This window comes from Phasianus colchicus, chromosome 2 (genome assembly GCF_987193195.1).
Source record: "Phasianus colchicus chromosome 2, bPhaCol1.hap1.1, whole genome shotgun sequence".
Classification (NCBI taxonomy): domain Eukaryota; kingdom Metazoa; phylum Chordata; class Aves; order Galliformes; family Phasianidae; genus Phasianus; species Phasianus colchicus.
Window position 1 is genome coordinate 46,160,856 of NC_143437.1, and position 23,771 is coordinate 46,184,626.

The 23,771-nt window shown below is 39.4% G+C and overlaps 1 protein-coding gene across 1 annotated transcript; it reads right to left on the reverse strand.

Annotated features, from left to right (window-relative positions):
- Positions 1 to 9,679: 9,679 nt before the first annotated feature.
- LOC149919002 (uncharacterized) lies at positions 9,680 to 12,873 on the reverse strand. The gene has a single exon (XM_090135551.1). It carries the CDS (start codon positions 12,438 to 12,440, stop codon positions 10,956 to 10,958), a length of 1,485 nt encoding a protein of 494 aa, XP_089991677.1. The 5' UTR covers positions 12,441 to 12,873; the 3' UTR covers positions 9,680 to 10,955.
- Positions 12,874 to 23,771: the final 10,898 nt, after the last annotated feature.

Genomic DNA, 23,771 nt, shown 5'->3' on the forward strand with positions numbered 1-23,771 from the left:
GTTCTCTCAATATGTTTTATCGAGTACCTCTCCATCAAAATCAAACATAATTAGTTACTGGCATCCTTAGCTTGGGTACAAATATAAATTTGCCATTTTAAGCAATTGTTAGAGTATAATCTACATAAAGAGTGCTTGCTACAAGAAAAACATTCAATAGAAATTCTCTGCACTTGTAGTCTGTGCCATGACTTTGGGGAAGGAAGTTGTCCCTAGTGGAACCCACAAAAAATTTTTTTTAAATGAAGACAAAAATATGTATATATTAATGTGACTCTTATTCTTCTAGGTAACAGTTTCATCAAGACAATTTGTACTATTTAAGATCTGTATGGATATTCTTTGCATACTGCATACCAAGTAAAAGAGTAACCAATATTTCCACAAGAAAATCTTCTAACCTTCTCAGTTCTTCTGTGCAATAAATGGAAGCAAACAGTCATTATTCTATGTATTCCCCACAAAAATTTTAAAAAATCCTTTTTTTTCATTAACATTAATCATAATACTTACTCTCTTATTTCATTTTTAGCATAAATTGTAATTTTAAGGTCTGATTTCTATGTGGCTTAGGACTGAATTAGCATGCTGTAATTAACAGTGACCTCTATTAACTTACTATGATGTCAGTGTTTTATTTAGTTAATTTCATGTGAGCTTTTATTGCTGAGAAAATGAATGTGCATTTTTTTTATATGAGCAGATAGTAGCTCTTACAGAATAGAAATCCATGCCAAGATGCTCTTGTAAAAGAGAATCAAAGGCTCTTGAATATAGACAATTATTTAAATATGCAGCATATTAATAGCTACATCTGAAAGAATCCTGTTGAAATTACTGTCACTTGAGCAAGAGCAAAATGAGTGAAGAAAGCAGTTTTGCTTTGTCCAAACTGCAATCTGATCATGTCCTAGCAGGTTGAGAGACATCATTGAAGTCCAGCTTCATCCTTTTTTGGGAAGATATTTTCCTTTGGACTTCAATGTTCTATTTCATGCATCTCTGGCTTTGCCTCTGAACCTGTGGTTTTTGAAATACGATGAACATACACTGTTGCTCCAGAAATTTGCTGGCAATCTCTCTGCTGGAAGTCTAACCTCTGCTGAGAGATGCCTCTGCTTTACAAATGTGTTAGACTTCACAGATGGTCCAACTGCCTGGAAAGGTTTCAGACCCAAAGTGAGAGAAGATGAAATTGGAACAGGCACAATACATCAGGTTCCTTGCATAGCTTAAACACATGATGTCAGGCTGTGATGTCACAGGCAACAAAAATGTGAGATCTTTCAATATGTTGTATTTGAAGAAAGACATAAGTCCCACTGTGCAAGCAAGGCTTTCATTTCACAGTGAACCAACTTTCCTTGTATGCCCTACTGCGTGAAATTCAGATGGTTTTGAGGTGTGTTCAGAGTTTGTTTTCCTCCAGTGCCCAGGAATATTTGGTACCTGGAACTGTAACTCTTCAGGCTGGAGTGAAATAAGACTGTTTGAGATTTCATGTATTTCCAGTAACATCTTCATGGAGTTTAAAGAGGACCACTATTCTTTGTCTTCAGTTGCCAGATTTACCCCTGTGGCTGGGAAGAGAAATCAAACCGTAAGCTTCTGCATCTCGAAACTGACAGGAATTTAGTTTTGAACTAGCAGTGCCACCGGTCTGTAAAAATAGATTGCACATTTAAATATCTGAAGATGTGATCCACAAAACTGTGCAGCATTTTTATAAGGGAAGTGGTGTTTTATGGGGTACGCTGGGAAAAAAATAAACTGATTTAAGATCTTAGAGGAAGAAAAGACTTCAGAAGGGGGGTTCTTTAAGATTCATTTGAGGATCATGCAACAGAGTTTCAAGCTGATCAAGGGAAGGGATTGAATCTTCTCAGTTATGTGTGTAGCAATGCTGCCATTTCATACTTGCAGAATTGTTGTCCTTAAACCACCTTCTGGTGACTTTCAAGTGCAGCGCTAGCTGTGACACCATACTTTGAGTATTATGTGTTTATGAAAAATTGTTAGCAGGTTGTCTGTGCTATAAGATTCAGTTCTTTTGCAAACTTTTTCTCAAGGTGACTTGTTTCCTATTAATATACTTGCTTTTTCAGGCCCATGGACTGTTGCCTATCCTATTTCTGAAAGTACTATGTAGCTTGCTGAGTCAGGGTACAGAAAAAGAAGCTTTGCCTCCCTAATAAACTATCAGTAAATTAGGGATTGAAAGGCCCAACCAGCCATGGCAAATGCTTGGCATTTGCTGCTGCTTTTATTTTAAAGTTATTAATTGTTTAGTTTTTAAAGCAGAATTTTTTTATACATGTATTTGTAGACCTGTATTCTCTGTGCATGTGTAGAAAAGCTGATAGCTGATGCAATATTTTTGCAGGCAAGTGACAGATGTAAAGCAGGTATTAATGTGTATATTTGTGAATGCACAATGGAGACTGAAAACTGGGCTTCTGTTTGTTAGAGGTGTAGACAGTGATACACTGAAAAAGTAGGTCTGGAATCATAGGGACTAACTCAAACCGGAAATGCATCTTACTCTGAAGACAGGAAAAGAAATATCACTTATTTCTGTTTCCTTTCTTCAGGTTTCCAGTACCAGACAGAAAGCAAAAATGTTCACATCAAAAAAACGATGTGAAATGGGTAATTCCAGTTCTTGCATTATCTGTAACCAAAATAGCATCAAACAATACCGGAAATCTAAACAACAAAACTTATAATGACATTGCCAGCCCTGACATCAAAGATAAAGATGTTTAGATAAATTTCAAATAAAGTAGGTTACAATTTTATTTGAGCTATTAAGACATACAAGGCTCATGAATTGCTTTATAATGATTGTGATGTTGTTATGGCCCTGCATGATCTCTTTGGACGCGAGCGTAATTGGTCAGTGCAGCTTATAGCTGTAAAGCTGTCAGGTTCTATGCTGAAATGAATATTAAAGTAATTCACATATATTCTAGATTTAACCTTTGGCTTATTTGCCAAGTGTTGTAGGGGGAAAAAATGAGAATGCAGACAGCTGCATAAACTACAAGATGTAACAAGCTTGTGATAAAAGGGTCACCAGACACATATGGTTTTATAAATTTAATTTTGTCCTGGACACATTCATTGTTGTTTCATATCCACAATAGTTTTCAAAATGATGAGTGAATCTCAGAAATTGCTGACTTGACTAGTGTTCACTCTCCAGTATGCTTAGGTCCCTCTTTTTAATTGTTTGCACGCAGTCTAGGAATGACTTCAAAGCTTCTTTTCCCTTACAGCTCAAATTTTCAATTGCTACCAAACATTTATGCAGCATCACAGCTACAACTTGGCTTTGATTCTCTGGTTTCCTTTGAACTAGCTGCTTTCTTTCCTCCTCTGTTTCGACAGGCTAAATGCTGTGATAGCTCCTTGGTGTGTAGAAAGGAGCTCTAAGTTTCAGGTAACCTGAGGAATGGACAGAATCCCAGGAGGGCTTAGAAATATTCAGATTTGCTAAAGTGGGCTGTGGAAGAGCCCAGGAATGGGTCCTTTTGCTCAGTCTCATGTCAAAGAAATGCTCTGGACTCTGTCTGCACCTTCACAGCTTTCTAATGAGTTTCTTAGCAGTTTTCTCCTGAGTTTTAGAGAAACAAGAAGGACCCTGTTGAATAATGTGTTGCTGTTTTGAATCAAGTGAAAGATCTATTATTTATAGGCTTTTTTATAAGAACTTCACAGACGTGCCCAAGATAATTATTTGAAAATATAGTCAATAAAAGCAGACTGAAACCAGCCACCACCCATCAAAATAACTAATTAAATAGATGATACTATTGCAAAGAAAAAACCTGACTGAAAAATGGGCAGCTCCTTATGAGCTATAGGTCTAATACAAAAAGACTCCAAAATTATCTACACATACATATTTATACTTATTCACACATGCATACTGCTCCAAAAATAATGCTTCCTCCATGTCAGAGGTGGATGTTGGTGGTGTGGTGGTAAATCGAACCTTCCCACCAATGTTCCCTTACATTTTGTTGCCACGTGACAGCAGCAGAGGGCAGTCTGACAAAATGTCATCCTGATGTGGAAGTGCAGATGAGGCAAAAGGGTGCCATTGAATTTCTCCAAGTGGAAAAAAATGGCACCCACTGACATTCATTGATGATTGTTAAATGATTATGGAAACAAAGCAATAGACATGAGTGCAGGGAGGTGGTGGGTAGTGTATTTCAGCAGTGGTGACAGCAATGTGAAAGATGAGCCATGTTCCAGCTTGCACACGTTGTCATGCTGATAAAGCTGAAGCTTTGAACTTCCAGCATCAGGCCAGAGAAGAAGACATCTTCCTATTGCAACTCAGTAATGCCAGGCCTCATGCCAATTTGAATATCCAGCCAATCTTGGCTGGATTGTCCTATCACCCCCACCATACAGTCTGGACTTGGTGTCTTCTGACTTTTTTCTGTTCAGGCTGATGAAAAATGGATGCATGGTCAACATTTTCCTAGCAGCAATACTATCATAGCATCTCTGAAATAGTGGCTCACCTCCATTACTGCATATATTTTACGAGCACAGCATGTAGGCTTATGTTTACCACTGGTGAAAATGCATTTTGTAATGGTGATGAGTATCTTAGAACAATGTTGTTTTGTAGCTGAGAATTTGCCCTATCAAATAGTGTTAGTGTAGTCATTGTATCAGTTGTGGTTTCTATGGGAATAAATAAGAGGCATTACTTTCAGAGAGACCAACATATAAACATTAAAAAAGTACTTCAGTCATTGGCATTTAATCTCTAGTCAGAAAAAATAGCCTGTCTACTGCTTCTCAGTTCCATAGCCTTGATAGTTATCGGCTGTCCTATGGTTCTCTGTCATTCTAAGATGTTGTGAAACAATCCTTTATGCTAATTATACCTTGATATAAGATGCTACTACTTTGGAGTAGTGACACTTTGTCATTTATGGAAATAAGTATGTGACGTCAAGAGAAAGGGCAAAGTTGTCCTAAGGAGGGACAATGTAGAAGAATAATACCACTCACAAGCACTCCAACATTATTTCTTCCTTTTTTTTTTTTTTTTTTTTTTTCCTAGGAGCAGCTATCATGGTTACAGCTAGATGGTATTTAGAAAGAATTTAAAGTAAATCTTTTACTTCCCCTGGAATTACTGAAGAAGCGTTAAATTACTTTTCAAGAAATTCAATGTGGGTAGGTTGTTTCATTTTTCTGAATGTGTGGGGCTGTTTCTGCTTGGAATGCAGCATCTCTTTTAAGCTAACATATTCAATTTCTAGCTGTGATACTGCAGAAATACTCTCTTTCTAGCCCTCTGTAGACATTTATCACAGTAATGCTAGCTAAGGGGGCTGAAGGGGTGTTATTTATTTCACAGTGGCAAGAAACTACTTTTCCTCTATTAGAGTATTCATTTCTAAGGTGATTATTTTCCATCTGAATGATCTTGAAGCTCATCCTTTTGGGAAAGGCCAGCATCAAACTGTAGGCTTTTTTCACTTAAACTTTTTTGAGGAAATAAATGGTACATTGACTTTGCACTGGCTTTTGGCACACAGATGAATTTTACCTTCTGCTTCAACTCTTGATTTACAAAATGCATTTTTCAAATATTGCAGAGCACTCCAGCCTAACAGTGGACATCTTATATGTTCTTTAGAACCTGGGTAGATGACTGAGGAATTATTACACTATTCACCAGCGAGTGGCATTTTTTTCACAAGGCAGCACGGAGCAGGCACATCTTAGCAGTGAAGTCTGGCTGCTACACAGCAGCATGCACATGGTGCCAGAGCTTTTGACAGAAAGATCCCTACATGTCCCTTCCTCCCTCTTTCTGTTGCTGTTCCAAATGCAAGGAGGACAAGTTTGCTTTTCCAAGGAACGTAAGGTAAAGCATTGCCGAGATGAGATTCAGATTAGCTTCTTTTTTCATGCCAGTTTAATGTGCTAGCCATCCTGCCATTGGCAGAGGACATTTTCCACCAGTTCAGGCAGCCCAGGGCCCCATCCAGGCCTGGCTTTCAGTGTCTCCAGGGTTGGGGCATCCACAGCTTCTCTGGCCAGCCTGTGCCTCACCAACTTCTGCGTAAAGAATTTCCTCCTAATATCTAGCCTAAATATCCTCTCTTCTAGTTTGAAACCATCCCCCCTTGTCCTAGTACTACAATCCACGATGAAGAGTCTCTTCCCATCTTTTCTGTAGGTCTCTTTTCAATCCTTGAAGGGCTGCTGTAAGGTCGTCTTTTGTCTAAATAGTCCCAGCTTTTTCAGCCTTTACTTCATAGGAGAGATACTCCAAGTCCTCTTTCTGGCCATCCTTTGAACCTGCTGTAACAAATTCAAGTCTTCCTTATACTGTTCTATATTGACTTTTTCAAACTGTTAAGTGCCAATCAGGGATCTTTCTGATTTTTCTCATTGTATTTATGAAGCTCCAGAATAACTCTCTGGCTTCCTAAGGTTTATTTGGATTTAGCAATCTATGTAACTGCTGTACCAGATTGTGTCAGAGTGAGAAATCGCTTCCACTTCTCATCTGCAGCTGCTGAATGCCTCACTACAAGACAGCCACCTCTAGCTGTAAAGATGGAGTCAGCTTGAATACAGAGGGAGAATAATGGGAATACAAGTAAAAAGGCTTGAAAAAGAAACATTCACCATGTTTTAATCCCCTCAGTGCTCAGACTGTTATGAAGTGCACGGGGACTTCTGTTCACAAATCCTGTTAGCCAACCACTGGTATTATGAATATGGTTCCCAAGGCACGGCTTTCAAAATTGTTCTCCTTATGATTTTGCTCCATCAAAACCAGTTCACAGTTTATAAAGATTACTCATAGAAATAAATCTTCTGGGAATATCAGTGGTGCTTTCCAACCTTGCAATCTGTTTCAGAGAGCTGTCTCAAAAGAGAATTCCTTGACTTCTAAAACTCTGTTGCTTGCATCCTTTTCTTGAATAAGCACATTCCATTTTATTTTTTTGTGTTCACACATTGCTTTTTGAAACTGGCTTGAACGTATATTCAATTCCCCAGAATATATATTGTTTTCTGCTTATATATTTTTTTCCAAATTCTAAATCCAGTTTTCTTTTGAATTTATGAGACCTGTTCAAGTTTTCCTAAAGCTTTAACTAAATGTCAATAATGCAAGCATTTTGGGAGACAATGTTTATCTTTAGTGAGAAAGGAGAAATGAAGTTATATCTGACATCACAAAACTAAATTTATTTTTTCATTGCCCATAAATCAATCCTGACTTATATATTCTGCTTTCTTTTGTAAGAACCACTATGGTAAATATTTAAAATAATTTCAGTGATGCAAGAAATTCTTTTCTTTGAAATGTTAACAGAAACATAGGATGCTCTGTAGTAATTCTCTAATTTAGTGTATATCTGTCAACCTAAGCAGAGGTTTGTTTTCATAATGAAGCCTTTTTTCCCTCATTTTGTTTTTTTTAAATTTTTTTAAAAACACATCACTTCTTAAACCATTCCAGTTAAACTTGTACTGAAGAGACTACTTATACTGGAAAAAAAAAATCATTTAAAAATGTTGCCTCTTTTAGTGAGTGTGTTTGTACAGAATTGAGGCAGTGGGTTCTCTGAAGATATGAATAGCAGAGGAATAGCAGAATTATTCCCCAGTTTCTTACAAACGTGATCCACTGGAGTCAACGTGCACCAAGAGTTACTAATTCTCAGTGAATACTTAAGTGGTGGAAAACAAGAATAGGCATTGTATAAAAAGAGTAGATCTTAGTTGTAGGTCAGCTACTGATCTACTCTGTTGTCTTTACTTCTTTCTTGTAAGTAGACTTGTTAATACACCATCATTGACACCCGAGGTGACAAAAAAAAAAAACAAAAAAAACCCAAAACAATTAATGGAAGTTATCCAGAAATTTCTGCCTCTGAAGCAGCATCTGGGAGACTGTCTGATGTGGAAAACCAAGGGCTGAAACTGCCATTTTCCCATTTGAAGGTTTTCTGGGTTAATGGTCCTCTGAGAGGATTACTGAAAGACACTCCATGCTTTCTATTCCTCCTTTTTGAAAGGACATATGACAATCCTGGCTACATCTTTAGATTTGCAGACAGAAGTGGGTAACTGGTTGTGGAGAAGATTTGAATGGCGATGGGTAGGGAATTGTATACATATGAATTTTACGGCTGTATTGGGATGGCTCTGAGCTGTTCCTAAGGCTTAAGTTCTGCTATTGTACTTGAATAGTCACAGGGTAAGGGGCATTTAAAAAAAATTAATGTTATAGACATTATATTAAATTTCAGCTAAAACAAACCCAAGGCAATCTTCAGAAAACAAGCTGGAGCAGTAAACTGTAGAGGATCTCATAAATGTAAATGTAATCCCCAAGGCTTAACATGTACTTATTTTTCTCCTCTTTTTTTTTTTTTTTTTTTTTTCCATTTTATTTTGCTTCTCCAAGCAACACTTCATGTGAAGCTTCACAGCATATCATAAATTTTTCTTTCAACAATTAACTAACTTACCTCTGGGTAATACATTTTGCAGAATGACAGCATGGAACTGCTAACAGTTAGTTAGGACATAGAAATAGTGTGGTGCTTGAGGTTGGGGAGAAAGTTTGAGTTTGCTTAACTTTCCAAATTAAACATATTAAAGGTTGCTTGTGGGGAAGAAGGCATGAATATTTAAACAAATAAATGCATCGCTGAGCCTATTTAGAGACCTATCATCAAAACCAGGACATACATGAGATATTCTACCATTGATCATAGTCTTTGAGTTCACAGCTACCTGAGCCTGACTGATAATAAATCCTTAAAAAAAACAATGTAAAAATAGATGCAGAATATTTTTTTTATTATCAAAAACCCATAAAATATTTAACAGGTTTTCTTGGCAGGGTTTTAAAAAGGCTTTCAAGGAGTAAGGAAATGTCTCTGATAAAGAGAAACAGCATTGAAGGTGGCAGTATTTGATGATCAGACAGACTACTTGATTTACACTGGAGTTACTGAAAGATAAGAAAAGTTATTTCAGGTTGTAGAACTACTGCACTGTTCATTGTTTCCATGGAACAGAAAAAGCCAACTCATTTGTGAGAACCACTTTGTCAAAGAAAATGTAAACAATGAGGCTGAAAAGGAAGACTTTGGAGTTATCATCTCTCTTAGAAGTACAGAAGCATCACCATGTTCTCATGGCTTCATATATACCCAATTCCTTGTTTAGCTTCTTCAGTAGATCCTTTTCCTTGAAAGATCAGAAGCAGGGAAAAATTCTGATACATTAAAAAATAAAAATAAGAAAGAAAAAAAATAGAAGAAGTCTTAGAATGTTTCCTCATATCTAAAGCTCTTCTCATTATTCTTCGGTTCCCAGACAACATCTCCAATGTTAATTTTAGTTTCTCTTCAGAAATGTTTTGTGAAGAAAGTTTCCTTTAACTTTCATCTAAGTTCTCAGGAACAAACACCAGCCCATTTTCCCATTTGAAGGTTTTCTGGGTTAATGGTCCTCTGAGAGGATTACTGAAAGAAACTCCGTGCTTTCCATTCCTACCCCTTGTTGCCGTTCTCTCTGCAACACTCGTTTTCCACCCCATAAGGTGCTGCTTTGCCAGCGAAACCGACCCCATACCAGGTCGGGGCCAAATGCTCACACAGACCCCAAGTATAGGTGAAGCAAAATGGCGTTTATTAAAATGTAGCAGGCACTTAAATATTCTCGTCCCTGCTTTGTCTACACCCCTTGCATTCACGCTGTCCTATCGTGGGACAGCACCTGGCAAGCCCTGAGCATAGGGAACCTGACCCCGTCACACACCGTGTCCTCGCCACGCCTACTACATCTCCCCCTCCCTATGCTCAGTAATATCCCGTAACAGCGCGAACGCAAACGCTACAATTGTTCCCGATACCCGTGATACTCTATACTCTATGCATTGGTCCCTAAGCTACTACATAATCCTTAGCAAGCAATTCTGAAAGCACATAATCACACACGGCAGAATAGTGGCAATACACACAATTACTAAGAGTGCTAATACTATGTCCTTAACGATCTTCGCAATCCAACTCCCGAAGTTGCCAAACGTCTTCTTGAACCCGTCTCCGATGGGGTCGTCGTCCATCTGGATCCTCTCCGTATGGTCTCGCAGGGCTTTCAGCGCTTTATGGATGGATACGCTGTGGTCGCTAAGATTGAAGCAACACATTCCTTCTAGGTCTTCACATTCATGCCCCTGTGCCAGGAGCAAGAAGTCGATGGCTGCTTAGTTTTGCAGCACCGCATGCCGAATGCTGTTTGTGTCCTCTAGCATCGCATTCAATACTAATGTTGTTAAATTCGCCTGCTTAACTGACCAACATGCTAGGTGTTCTATTTGAGTCAAGCTCTGTGCTGCAGCAACCCCAGAGTCGTTCAGAGATTTTATCAAACATGCCGTTTGGCTAGCTAGATCGGTGTTGTTACGGCAGCTGGAATGGTTTGTAGTGTACTTAACAAAGGCTTCTAACGTGTATTGAGAAATGCCCATTAGGCAAGTGCAAAAGAGTGAGGTAGCCGATTGCAAACTAAAGCAAAAGTTGTTTTGGCTCGTCTTATTTACCTAAGTAACCCGTAAATTCCCTAACAGTGACAAAAGTGAATTCCCTGACAGTGACAAAAGTGAATACCCTCGCTCCCTGTGATAAAGCAATAACCACCACACACACTAAACATAGCATTTGCCTGATAGAAAGGTGTTTTCTCGTTGGCAGCAACGGTTGAGTCTTCCTCCACACTTCTCCCGGTCTTCTTTCGGGGTTCCTGGGCTGTCTCCTTCTTCTTCGGTGTTAACAGGAGCCATACCTGCAAAACTCAGAGTCCCCCGTTATTGTTCTCTTTCATCAGATCTGGTTTGACCTTTCTCGCCGGGATCCACATGACACTTCCCGTACTGACATGTTTTACAGCAGCATACCCTCTATTCTGGCCCTACACTGGGCCCTGATATGGCCCCACTGGCCGCACCTAAAACATGGGCCTTGAGCCTCTTGATCCACTGCCGGATAGCCGGGGTGATGATAACCAAAGCCCCCGTGCGCCATCATCACTCCAGTCACTGCGGCAGCAACCTCGCCTGCCACAGACGGATTTGACTTTTGTTTCTCTACGATATACTTGATGGCCTCACCGGGGGTGTGAAACTTTTCCGGCGCCGCTCTTAGCAAAGCACGTACGTCCCCGTTCGACTTTTGATAAAGGCAGTCCAGAATAACAGGGTTATGGACCGCCCTAGGAAGGTCTGACCCTTCTACGGCCTTTATCAGCCTATTTGCAAAATCCTGAAATGACTCCGTGGGGCCCTGTGTAATTTCTGTCCACGGAGTAGATGGCTCTGCATTCCTTGCGAGCCTTCTAAACGCCTCTAAAGCGGCGTCAGATGTAGCAATTAATTCCCCAGGTCTCAGGTGGGTAACTTGTGCTTGGGCAGTTAACAGACCTGGTGCGCTACCCATCAATCTCTGAAGGTCGGAGTTATGTAATACGTTCGCTGGATCGTTTTGCGCTGTAACCAATAATTGTCTGAGCCGGGCCTGCCACTCCTCCTTCCACAATGTATACTGCACCGGCTTCAAAACCATACGCATCAAATTCTCTATATCATAGGGCAAGAGAGGCCCCTGTGCGGTAAGGTTCTCGAGGGCATTCATTGTTAAGGGGGATTTCAAACCCTTTTTCTCAACTGCCTCAAGCACCCTTGTGATCCCTTTCGGGTCTAGAGGAACCCAAATTGGACCGTTTTCTGAGGCTACAACCGGAAACGCAGCTGGATTCGCTAAGCCCTTTTCTTCTGCTGCCTCTTTAATTTTAGCCCAGTCAGTAACCGGGCCCCCCCACCGGCGCGGGCTCCCTCCCGGGTGCGGGCTCCCACACCGGCGCGCTCCGCCTACCGCCCTATCGCGTTCTTCAAGGGGCGGTTCTGGCTGTGACGTTTTGTCCAAAGAAGGGCATAAAGACGGAGCAGGGTAAGGCGAGGGCGGGGCTGTCGGCTCACATGACTGACTCGGCGACTCCTTCTTCTCCGTCTCTCCGCCTCCGCTCTCCGCCGTCGGCGCCATCTTTGCCTCGCTGGATCTATGAGAAAGCAAAGACCCGCTCCCGGCAGCCCCCGTCGCGCTCCGGTCCTCCCCGAACCCTCCTTCTGCCTTAGCCGCTTTAAGAGCCTCAAGTATCAAGCCCCACGTTTTAAGCTCTGAGGCTTTTTGGTCGGACATGGCGCGCTGGCACAGCGCCGCAGTAAGTGAGTCCCACCGATTTGAATCGAGCACCTGTTGAGGGGAGTCCAGCTCACCCTCCTTTTCTAGCCGCGATAACACGGCCGCGATCTCCTTCTTAGAAGGAACGGTCTTACCGCAATAGCTTTTACAGAAATGTAAAAATACCTTCATTTTAGTTACACACGCGACCTGCCGCCACCTCACAGGTTCCACCGCAGTGTGTCTTCCGTAGGCGACCTGCCGCCACCTCACAGGTTCCACCGCCTTACGGGCACGCCGGGCAGCTACTACTCACAGGGTGAATCACGTCGGGGTCGCCATTTGTTGCCGTTCTCTCTGCAACACTCGTTTTCCACCCCATAAGGTGCTGCTTTGCCAGCGAAACCGACCCCATACCAGGTCGGGGCCAAATGCTCACACAGACCCCAAGTATAGGTGAAGCAAAATGGCGTTTATTAAAATGTAGCAGGCACTTAAATATTCTCGTCCCTGCTTTGTCTACACCCCTTGCATTCACGCTGTCCTATCGTGGGACAGCACCTGGCAAGCCCTGAGCATAGGGAACCTGACCCCGTCACACACCGTGTCCTCGCCACGCCTACTACACCCCTTGCCTCTTAGGTCTGGATGAAACATAAGGAACTTTGTCCATCCTTAAGAAGAACAGTAGAGTTAAACTACTTCTGGATGCATTGAATCTGGGGCCAGATTCTTTCCAGGTTCTTATTAACAGTGAGAAGACTAAAAACAAACCTCAGGACTCCTAACTCTCTTTCCCCACTAGCTGCTTGACATACTACCTTGTCACAGAACTATGATGCAGTATGCCTGAACATTTTTATTTAGAGGAGGACAAAGGCTACACTTTAAAAAACAAAACAAAAAAAAACCCACAATGGCAGGTCAGTGACTCTCTTGTCAGATTCCAATATCTTACCTAATTTAAGCCCATCTTCAAACATTGAAACTTTGTTACTTAAGTATGTTTTTCTCTGTTTACTCTCATTAATGCACTGGAATAGGTTGCCCAGAGAGGTTGTGGATGCCCCAGCTGTGGAGGCATTCAAGGCCAGGCTGGATGTGGCTCTGGGCAGCCTGGTCTAGTGGTTGGCAACCCTGCACATAGCAGGTGGGTTGAAACTAGGTAATCCCTGAGGTCCTTTTCACCCCAGGCCATTCTATGATTTGATGACCACGCTGAAAAGACTTGACCCTTGGGCAACTAGGTTTCTTGCGAAAGGCTCAATCTTAGCTTTTCAAACACTACATCACATTGAAACATTTAGGCTATGGATTCTCCATTGAAAAGACTATTTTGAAGAATGAAGCCTTATTTGGTGAAAATATTTTACACTTTTCTTTGTACTACTTCTTTTGTTCTTGTAGTAATTATTAAGGTCAACTAATTCCCTAATTATGAATGTAACAGATGTCAAGTATATTTTTGCCAAAGCAAAAGTCACTTCTTTGAGTGACAGGGGTGCTATTACTGGCCTTGAAATATCCATAGATTCAAGATGTTGGAAATAACTTCTTACTTTGTGATTCTTCTCCTTTACTAATAATCTGATTAGATATAAGAAGAAATGAAGAACCCCACTCTATTTTTTATGTCCTATGTTGTTGTTACATCAGCTAGTGAACGAATGCATCAGCCTGAGAATCATGGTTATGAGATTCAACTTGCATTACAGATTGGTGTTTCCTCTATCCCACCATGCCTAGTAGCAATACCAAGTCAAAAAACCTGAGCGAGAGACGATACTTTAGAAAAAAGTTGAGCTCAACAGTCTAATTTATACTCATAGGACTGCTGCATGACAGCATTCATGCTGGAGAAATTTAAATCTCAGTTGGAACCTCAGAGGACCTTATATATGTAATTTTAAAAGGTTCCCATACTAGATCAGTCTTCCCTAAAGGCAAGCTGTATGAAGATCTTACGCAAGACCAACTGTCTCAAGGATACAGTTGAGACACTTCCTTGACAGACTGATAAAGAGATGCTGATAAATCACTTAGAGCTTGCTCATTCAGAGCAATGGTATTTAAGGGGTAGTTTTCTTCATGAGCAACTGAGTAGCTTGTGTCTGGATTCTATTTATAAATTATTTACTTTTATCTTTTTCTATGCTTGTGTAAACGGTAATTTTAGATCATCTGAAAAACTCTACAGCATTCTGCTGCTATTAAATAGGGATACTGCAGTACTCCAGGTAAACTAGATTTGTTTTTCTCCCCTCTTTCCCCCCAATCTTTTGCATATGAAAGCTATAGGGGGTTTGCTTTGTTTTGCTTTTAAATTGAGATTCAGAGTTATTTACAATTGTAGCCAACACAGAAGGAAACATGCAAGCAGCTCATCTAGAATTCTTCCAGAGGTAAAATGACCACTAAGTCTTCCCAGGTGGCATGTTGTGAACACTCATCTTGAAGTATGCCTCTCCTTGATTAAAATGGGATGAAGAAGGAAAAGTTAACATGTCTGACAGTTGTAGAGAGGAGAACATTTCTTCTGCCACAGAAATACTGGTCTTCCTCATGGCCTGAAGTCTCTTCTAGGAGACTTGCAAGGGAAGAAGAAAATCATCCAGAAGTGGGAAAATGAAACTAGTGAAAGAAAGAAAATGTATCATTTAGTGAACTGAAGCACACATCACTTTTGTTTTGTTTTGTTTTTAAAAGTGTTCTGATGTGTCTGCCACTTTCAAACCGAGAAATATGACTCTTGTGCTTTCCTTCTTCTATTCTTATTCCCCAAGCAAAGGAAATTGGGAGGCATAAAAGTTGTGTGGAATTACCTTCATCAGGTTTTCGCAAGCATTTTTGGTGCTTCATTCTCTTGCTTGTTTTCAGCAAAGCATCTCCTAGCCTTAACAGTGTCATCTTTTTTTTACCCCTCAATGTTTCAAATTACTAGAAGTCTTGCAACTCTCTTAACTACTGTAGGAGCTAAGGGTAGATGGTAGCTGCTACAGTTTCATCTGGTTTAAATTCTTCATCTTAACACTCATTTGATCCTTTATGGAAATGAAAGGACCTTTGTGACAGAGCCAAGGCCAGGAGTCAGTAGGAAACTCATGAATGTGGCTCTGTAGAAGGAAGCAAGGCCAGTTATGTGCTAATTCCTGAACAAGAGTTTTCAAAATTTCCAGTGTTTTCCCCTTGTTTTTTCTTTCATTGTGCTTCATGTCCACTACTGTACCATTTTCTGTAAAGTCAGAAAGTGTTTTCTTTCTTTTTCTTTTTTTTTTTCCTTTCTCCAGTGCACCATGGACACAGCACAGCATATCTGATTTTCAGTTCACCCATGCAGTATTTCTAGTAGGAAAATATTTATCCTTAGTAAAATAACTCATTCTTTTCTTTGCTTTATTTATCTTCTCTATCTCTTTCTTTCCCCCTCAAATTTATGCTGAATCCAAACACAAGGGAAAAGCTTACCTTTCATTCCCAATTACTATCTTGAGAAGACAGTAAAAGTGATAAAATTCTGGTATCAAAGAAGCTCAGGGGATTAACATTAAATATTATAGTGAATATGATGTTACAATAAAAAAACAATTCAAATCTAGCTTTAAGAATCTCAGTTGATCATGCATACCTATTCCAATGTCAATACTAATGAATATGCACAAAACCAAAACTACTACTGTATTCTCACAAGATTTGTATGGATATTCTGAGGTAGCGAATTCTAAATAAAATATATTCATTATCTGGTGTTTCATATGTGGAATAATAATAGCTTACTTTTAATAATTGGTAGAATTATTGAATTAACTTACGAGGTGCACTATGTTATTCCCTGCAGAGTGTAATTTACCAAAGTATTTATGTAGCTTTCATGTCAAAAATGGCCAAATTCTGAAATCTTTGTCTATTCCTCACAAACTCATCTGTTTCTTCTCTGGACTAAAGTTTAACAAGTTGCTTCTTGTTATTTCCCTGTACCACAGAGCTTGCAGGGCAGGTAGCAGCTTGTGCTGTTGATGGGTTTTTCAATTAATCCACAGCTTTGTGTTTTCTCCATGCTACCTGTTCGCTTACTGTCTGGTATTGTTTTCAGTCTTTTCTCGTGAGGGTTTACCAGGACAGAGCAATCAAGGAGCACAAGGAAACTCCACGTGTCATGCCTGGAAGTGCAGGAATTAGGAGCACCTGAATGTTATCTGTAAAAGTAGTGCAGTCAATAAATTCTTAGCCACCTTTTTTTCCACCCTACAAACTGCTTAAAGGTGCTGTACTGTTTCTGTAATAGAGAATTTTAAGAGAGAAATTCTCATATTTACTACGTATCAATTACAACAAATACTTCCACTATTCCTTTCACATTTAATTTTAAATATAACTTTCATATGTATCAAACTCTTTCTATTTTATACTGCCCTAATTTCTATCCTCCAGTACTGACTCAAACACAGCAGGCTGCCACAGCTTTTAGGCTCACAAGAAAAACTGTCTCTAGGGCCTTCCTCCTTTTCAAGCTGTAGAATTTGTGCCCTAAAATTGCATTTGCTAAAGGCACAAAACCAAAAAGGTACATTACTCTATTCAGCTCAACAAGAGTTTTAAGACTAATGTACTGTGCAGAAAGGTGAAAAACAGGCTTTTTTACTTAATGGTGACAACAATTCTTCACATTAGGTATTTTTACTCACATTTTGTACAGACATTTCTGATCTTAGATTTATTTATTGTATAGAAAACAGCAATTTAGTTTATGTTTTACAGGTTTCCAAACTTCATTAGCTATACTTATTCTCTGTATCTCTTTAAAGCTGGTTCTATTATCCATGCACACATTTATCCTCCTCTCATGTTATCTGTTCTCTTTTGTTTTGAAATTACACTATATTCATGCAAGAAGAATCATAAGCAGATAGCAGTAACTTAACTGAAGTTGAGATTATATACAGAGGGATAGAACAATGGAAAAGTACCCTATAAGTCTGTGTGGAATACCTGTCATAGACCTTGAAAGCCACTGAAGCCATAAGACATGCTTCCTGGATTGTAATTTGATTAAAGCACTGCTGGAAGAAATCTGCTCTCAGATCTGAGCAACAACTTGTTTTGTGCTGGTGTTGTGTGGTCACTGCACATGTAGTCCATCTGCTGACCCTCACTTTGAGTGCTGTGCATTGAACTTGAGAGATACGATGGCTTTACTATGGAGATGAAGGTGCAAATATTCATCTGTACAATAAGAGCGCAGGGAGCGCTGCACTCAATTCCTGCTAGAGCATGACAGCCTGGAAGAGCAGGGATATGCTTTGATATATGTGTCACCACGACAGAGTAACTTGCTAATAGCATTTCAATGAAAATGTTGCTTATATCCATGTGCATTTCCTTCTGCAGCATGACTGTAAGGATACAGGCCATTTTTCAGAACAATGTCTGAAAAATTTTATACAAAGAGCTCATCTCTTTCCATATTAAGAATCCTTTTCTGTAAAGGTTCTAACATACCCTGACTCTAACTGTCTTGAAGTTGGCTGTGCCGTTCAGTGTGAAGAGTTCATTAAAAATAATTTTTTAGCAACAGTAGAAGTTGCTTATTAGCAGAAAATCACTGGGAAATAATTGCTAGCCCTTGGGATCAGCTTCCTTTCTTTTACAGCCTAATCCTTCAATCTTAAGCAAGAAAAAAGCCCTTCCTCAAATTTATCTTTGTGACTGAACAGTATTTCTGTGAGTGAGAGCCAGCGGATCTAGTCTCAAACTCTTTGAAAAAGCTGATCTGACTTGGCACTCTGCTTTTTTGTCATCTTAGCAGAGACTGTAATTGCAAGCAAAGCCTTTCTGGGACCATCTGACTTCTCCGAGTGAGGAAAATAGCCAAATCTGTTTTATTGAAAGCAGAATGATATCCTTTGGAGATTACTGAACAATATCATGTTTTTGACATTTAGCTCTTCTCTTTTTTCATCTTGGAAAGTAGCAACAACTGCAAACACACCCAAAAACCAAGAAAGGGTTTTTTTCCATGAGGAATTGCAGAGTTTTCTTGCTGCACACATCTTGTTTTTGCACACTAATCTCCATTACAAAGTGTGCTTGACTCTCCTCCCACTAATGTCAGTGACAAAACTCCCACAGATTTTAGTTGGAATAGCATCAAACCCTATTTTGCTGATAGTTTGGAATAAAATACATATTTTGCTATGTCTCATACACAATTTCTTGCCCCCTTTCCTTCAGAGCCTCTGTCTAGAGGCATGAAGACCATGCAGAGTCTTAATTTATGCTATCCCTCTTACTGCCACAGCAATAAATTACAATGTCAAAGTCCAAAGAATGGTATTGTTACAACTCACAAACAGTATTTTTTTCCTTGTGCGAAAAAATACTGCCAAATTTCACTGAAGGTATGTAACAAGTCATGAGAAATGGCATGAATATAGTACAAATCTGAACTGTCTGTCTTTGCATTTGTTTTCTACTCCTCCTTTGGCCTTCAGAAACCATGTTGTTCTGTGCCTAATACTTCCTTGGGGAAAATGTTCCAAATGCTGTGCCCGAGGAGCCAGAATCCGGCTCAAATCTGTTACCTAAATGTCAAATTGCATCTCCCGTTGTAGCACTTTTTTTTTTTTCTTTTCTGTCATTCATCATGGTTCCTGCAGGGAATCTACCTTCAACCTTAAGTACCAGAAGGAACATCTGTACGTGCTCCATCACGGTAAAAGGCACCAGCCTATAATTCACATTTGCAAGGGAAGATGTGTGCAGAAAGATTTCTCCACCCTTTGCTTTGCTCACTGTACTTCAAAACTTAGTATGTAGCTTGAAGGAGATAAATGCACAGATGAAGTGTACGTGCAAATTATGGCAGCTTAATGTTTCTTCTGGAAAAGTTACACAGGAATTTCTAAAGAATACCCTTCATTCTCAAACTAGACTCCCAAGTGAAACCCTGATTATGTTACGAGCTCTATTAGCCTAATGAGTGTGAACGCTATGTTCAAGATTTTCCATACAGAGAATTCTTGAAAGGTGGTTAGCGTGAAGAGAATAGAATTTCCTAATTAGCCCTAACTGGGAATACTGATTGTACGTGCCTTGATTTAGCAGAATGGCTACATCAGTGAAAGGTGAGCAGTGATCACAGACATGGTTTGAGCACTGTTTGGAGAACGATGTTTGCTAACTCATTTTCAGTGTTTTTATTCTGGAATAAAACCGACTTTTAAAAATTAGATTGATCTAGTCTAATTAATTTAATCTATATTAATTTAATCTAGCTTAATCAAATTTGATAAAAAATTAGATTATGCATATAGACAATCTTGACAAAAGTGTTCATGCAGAAAGTCAATGAAAAACATCTGCTCCATAAAAATTTGCTGGGTAGATAAGCTATTTGATACAGACAAGTGACTACAGAGCAGCCACAGCACGCTACCTCTGCAGTTACTGATGTGCACACACATTAAGACTCAACTTGCTGCAAAATGAAATGTGTTATCTTAGCCCACGGTAAAGGTGTTGTAAGGTCATACATTTTAGCTGAAGTCAGGGTAGTGGGGAGATGGCAAGATGTGAGTACTATCTAGTAACATGATTTGACTGAAGATGAACTCGATGCTGGTAATGATTATTAGAAATTGTGTGGCAACCACCCTTGCATTTGCAGAACTGTTACAGTTTTTGTATTTGCCCTCATTTTTCCATGTACAATCACACAGAGGATGGCCTCTGAAATGAAGTAAATGGGAATTAAACTGTGATTCTCTGAGCTTTCTGATGGAGAAGTGTCCTGGTTTTGGCTGGAATAGTTTTTTCACAGTCTGGTATAGCTCACTGTTTTGGATTTAGGAGACAAACAATGTTGATATCACACTGATGCTTTGCTTGTGGCTGAGTGGTGCTGTGCAGAGCCAAGGACTGTTCAGCTTCTTGTGCTACCTTGCAGTGAAGAGCTGGAAGTGCACAAGTAGTTGGGAGGGGACAACCAGGACAGTGGACCCAAAGGGATGTCCGGTACCATATGTCATCATGCTGGGCAATAAAACTGAGGAGAGTTGGCTGGGGAGCTGATGCTGCTTTGAAACTGGCTGGGTATTGGTCAGTGAATGGTGAGCAATAACATTGTGCATCACTTGTTTTGTATAAATAATAATAATAGCACAGTTACATAATGTATAATCATTCATTATTATTGTTGTTATTATTAACTCTTCCTTTTCTGGTCTATTAAGTGGTATTTATCTCAACCCAGGAATTCTACATTTTCTTTTTCTTTTCATACTGTTTTTCTTCCCAACTCACTCTGGATAGGGCAGTGTGGTGCTTAGCTGTCTGCTGGGTTAAACTCAACAAGAAGACTTTTCTATTTTGTTTGGGGTTTTTGTTTTTGAACAATCCCTTTCCTCCAATTCCTTAAATCTCAGAGTATACAGAGCTTGCCTTGGATGATGTTTTTGGAATAAACATGCTCCCATCTACATGGGCAGAAATTCCCTACTGCTGTTTTGATTGATATGTGATGCCTTCAGTTAAAGCATTTATCAATCTTTTCATTTCCTCCAACCTCCAAAAAAAAAAAAAAAAAAAAAAAAGAAAAAAAAAAAAGCCAACAAAACAACAAAAAGCTTTTTGTTTTTTGTTTCAAGATTAACTGTTTCATAGCAGATCAAAAGAAATTCTTTAAGCCCTATAGTCTGAGTGAGAATTGTAGCAGCTAAGCTGATGGATTTAGCAAAATAAACAAAAGCACAACAGGATGTTATTTAGCAAGAGATTGTAAATAATAGTAACAATCATCAGTAGCTAAACTTTAATTTCCTTACAGATGACTTCCACTATGACTGGGTAAAAACATTCTACTTTTAGCCTCTGTCTTGTCCAAGTGTTCTGTAAGATGGGCTGGAGAGATTTTAACCCTATCAGCATTAGCTTTGTTTCAGGACTGTCCATGCAAGAGTTGGAATGAGGTTCTGTAAAGCAGTGGGTTCATATAAGGTCAGTGGCATCAAGGCAAAAAGAGATGCATTGCCTTACTGAGGAGTTACTGACAAAGGCTAGATCTTATTCTAATGAGGTCAATTACCTCAGGGTCCCACTATGTTCAGTGCATAGAAATTAGCTACAATGGTAGACAATTGGTAGACAATTTAAAGCAGTTAAATTACTCTATCTCACATCTCAACTTCTTGCATTTATCCCATACTGCCTCACCACAGCTCCCTCATTCTGTGCTTGGGAGCAATGTGTGATGTTTTCCAAACCATGGTGGAGTGCTTTGTATACAAAGTGAGCACAGGACTACTGGCTATATATCCAGCATCTTAAGAGAAAAGGAGTAGGTGGGGACTCATGAAATAAAAACCATAGGGTCGTTTTTGGAGAACCCTGGAAGGAAGAAGACGGAATTCTCTGTTAGCATATCTTAATAAGCAGCAGATTTGCAAAGGACTTGGGTATGGCTACACTTTGCAGTGCAGTAACTATGAAAGACAGCCAACTTATCCATGGAGCTAAAAGCAGAGGAGTCAAGGGAGGTTGCTGCTGTGCTCAGGCTAAATTAAACTTCTGAGAAAGAAATGAGCCCTGGTGGAACTTGATGCTAATGTACCTATGCTTCCAACCCAGGCCTGAGTTGGTCTCTCTGCAAAGCACTTTACTCAACATGCTCTTATTAATCTTTAGAAGAGTCTTAAAAGTGGAGTTTGCTCAATGAATTGGAATAATTAGGAGAGCAGATAACAAGAAAATGCATCTCTTTTGTTAGAAAAAGAGGATGACTGTCTGAGCAATGCTGCATTAAGTACACCTTAAAGCTTTTTCTATGTATCCTACATCCAGCTGGTCTCATTCTTGAGTACTGTCTGATGTCCCCATACTAGTCATTCTTCTGATGGGGTTCCCAAATTTGTATTTCTTTGCCAACAAAAAAAAGTTCTCTGGGATCACTTCTAGGTATAGGCAGCTGGTAACACTTAGATGAAGTGAACTTAGAAGTGTGAAATAGAGGAGGTTAAATAGAATGAAGTACAGATAGGGAGCAGATATTTTAAACCATCTGGAGTTTCTGTTGCAAGTGAGTTGTGAAAATATAAGGATCAGCAAATGCAAGCTGTGGAATAGCAGGATGATTTAGATGACTAGAGAACATAGAATTATTTTGCTCAGATTTTAGCTTGGTTTAAAGTTCACTGGTACAATTATAAGCAATGAGAAGACAGGGCTTTTGTATCAGGATGTTAGGAGACGCTGTTTGGAAAAAAATGGGTAATCCTTCAGTGAAGATTTACTTTACAATTTGGGACAGACCGTGTGTATGCGGAGTTAGAATTTGCATTTGGATTTATCTCTCCCTGCAGAATGTGTCACCCTTGTAATTATTCATTCCTCCAAAGCTCCATTAAATCAAACAGTTTATATGAATTGTCTGCTACGTAATACAAAAAGTGCTTGAAATTTGAAGGAAATTAGTTTGCAAACACAGAAAAATTGAAAGCCAAAAAGACGTTTTTAAATTAAAAGCACATTGCTACTGGAAAAGATGAGCTCTTACACCTTCCACCAACATAAGAAACACAAAGAGTAAAAAAAAAAAATTACTTATGAAAGAGTCGGAGTGTTGGCAAACATATTTTTCACTCTTAAATGGTCATAAAGGGTTACTTTACTCACCACAGAGGGAGGAAAAAGCTTTTAAAATCTTCTTAGCATACACAATTTGTTCCTCTTGTTCTATCAGCACTACAAGATTTCACAAAACAAAAATCATTTTACTAACATGTAATTTAGTACAGTGATTCACTTATTTTTTTTCTTTTATTGTTTCTTCAGAAATAAATGGATCATCTATGTAGATTATTATGTGATTATCTGGCTTTGTTTGAGAAATGTGTCCTAGTTTTTAAGGACTCTCATGTCCACACATCTAAGAAACTTGTGATGTACTATGATATTATCCTTCCCTTGGTATATGGTAGAGGTATAAGGTGGCAGTTAGGGTTCAATGAACTTCTTTAAAACTATTTGATGGGGACAATTCAGCATTTGGCAAAAACATTTCTTGAGGCACACTAATCGTTTACAGTGTAACTATGGCATAAGTCAGTTTTGTGTACCTGCCACTCTGACCTCAGCTAAGAAATTGAATTTTAGCTTCAAAGCTGTACCTCAGTTTTGGTAACTGTCTTTCTTGTAATCCTGAACTGGCTCGAACCATAACGTTAATAGTGAGCTGTAAAGCAGTTGTGCCCACAGGAGAGGCTCATCCATTCTGATAGAGAAAGCAATTCCAGAGTACAAAGAAAATCGTGAGAAGATATGTAAACTCAGGAGTCGAGTCTTCAACTAATGTAACAAAAAGACTGCTGACTCTGGAGCTCTTGTTCCCCAAGGCTCTTGTTTCCCAAGTGAGTCTGTGTTTATGATATCAGTGGGAAGCTTTCTGTTCCATTTGTTTTTTTTTGTTTTTTAACTCGGCTGTTGTTCTGTGAGTTCTGAATTGTATTTCTAGCATACATTGCTCACATCTAA

Coding starts and splice junctions, on each gene's coding strand:
- LOC149919002 (XM_090135551.1), bottom strand. CDS start 12,440: ATGAAGGTATTTTTACATTTCTGTAAAAGCTATTGCGGTAAGACCGTT.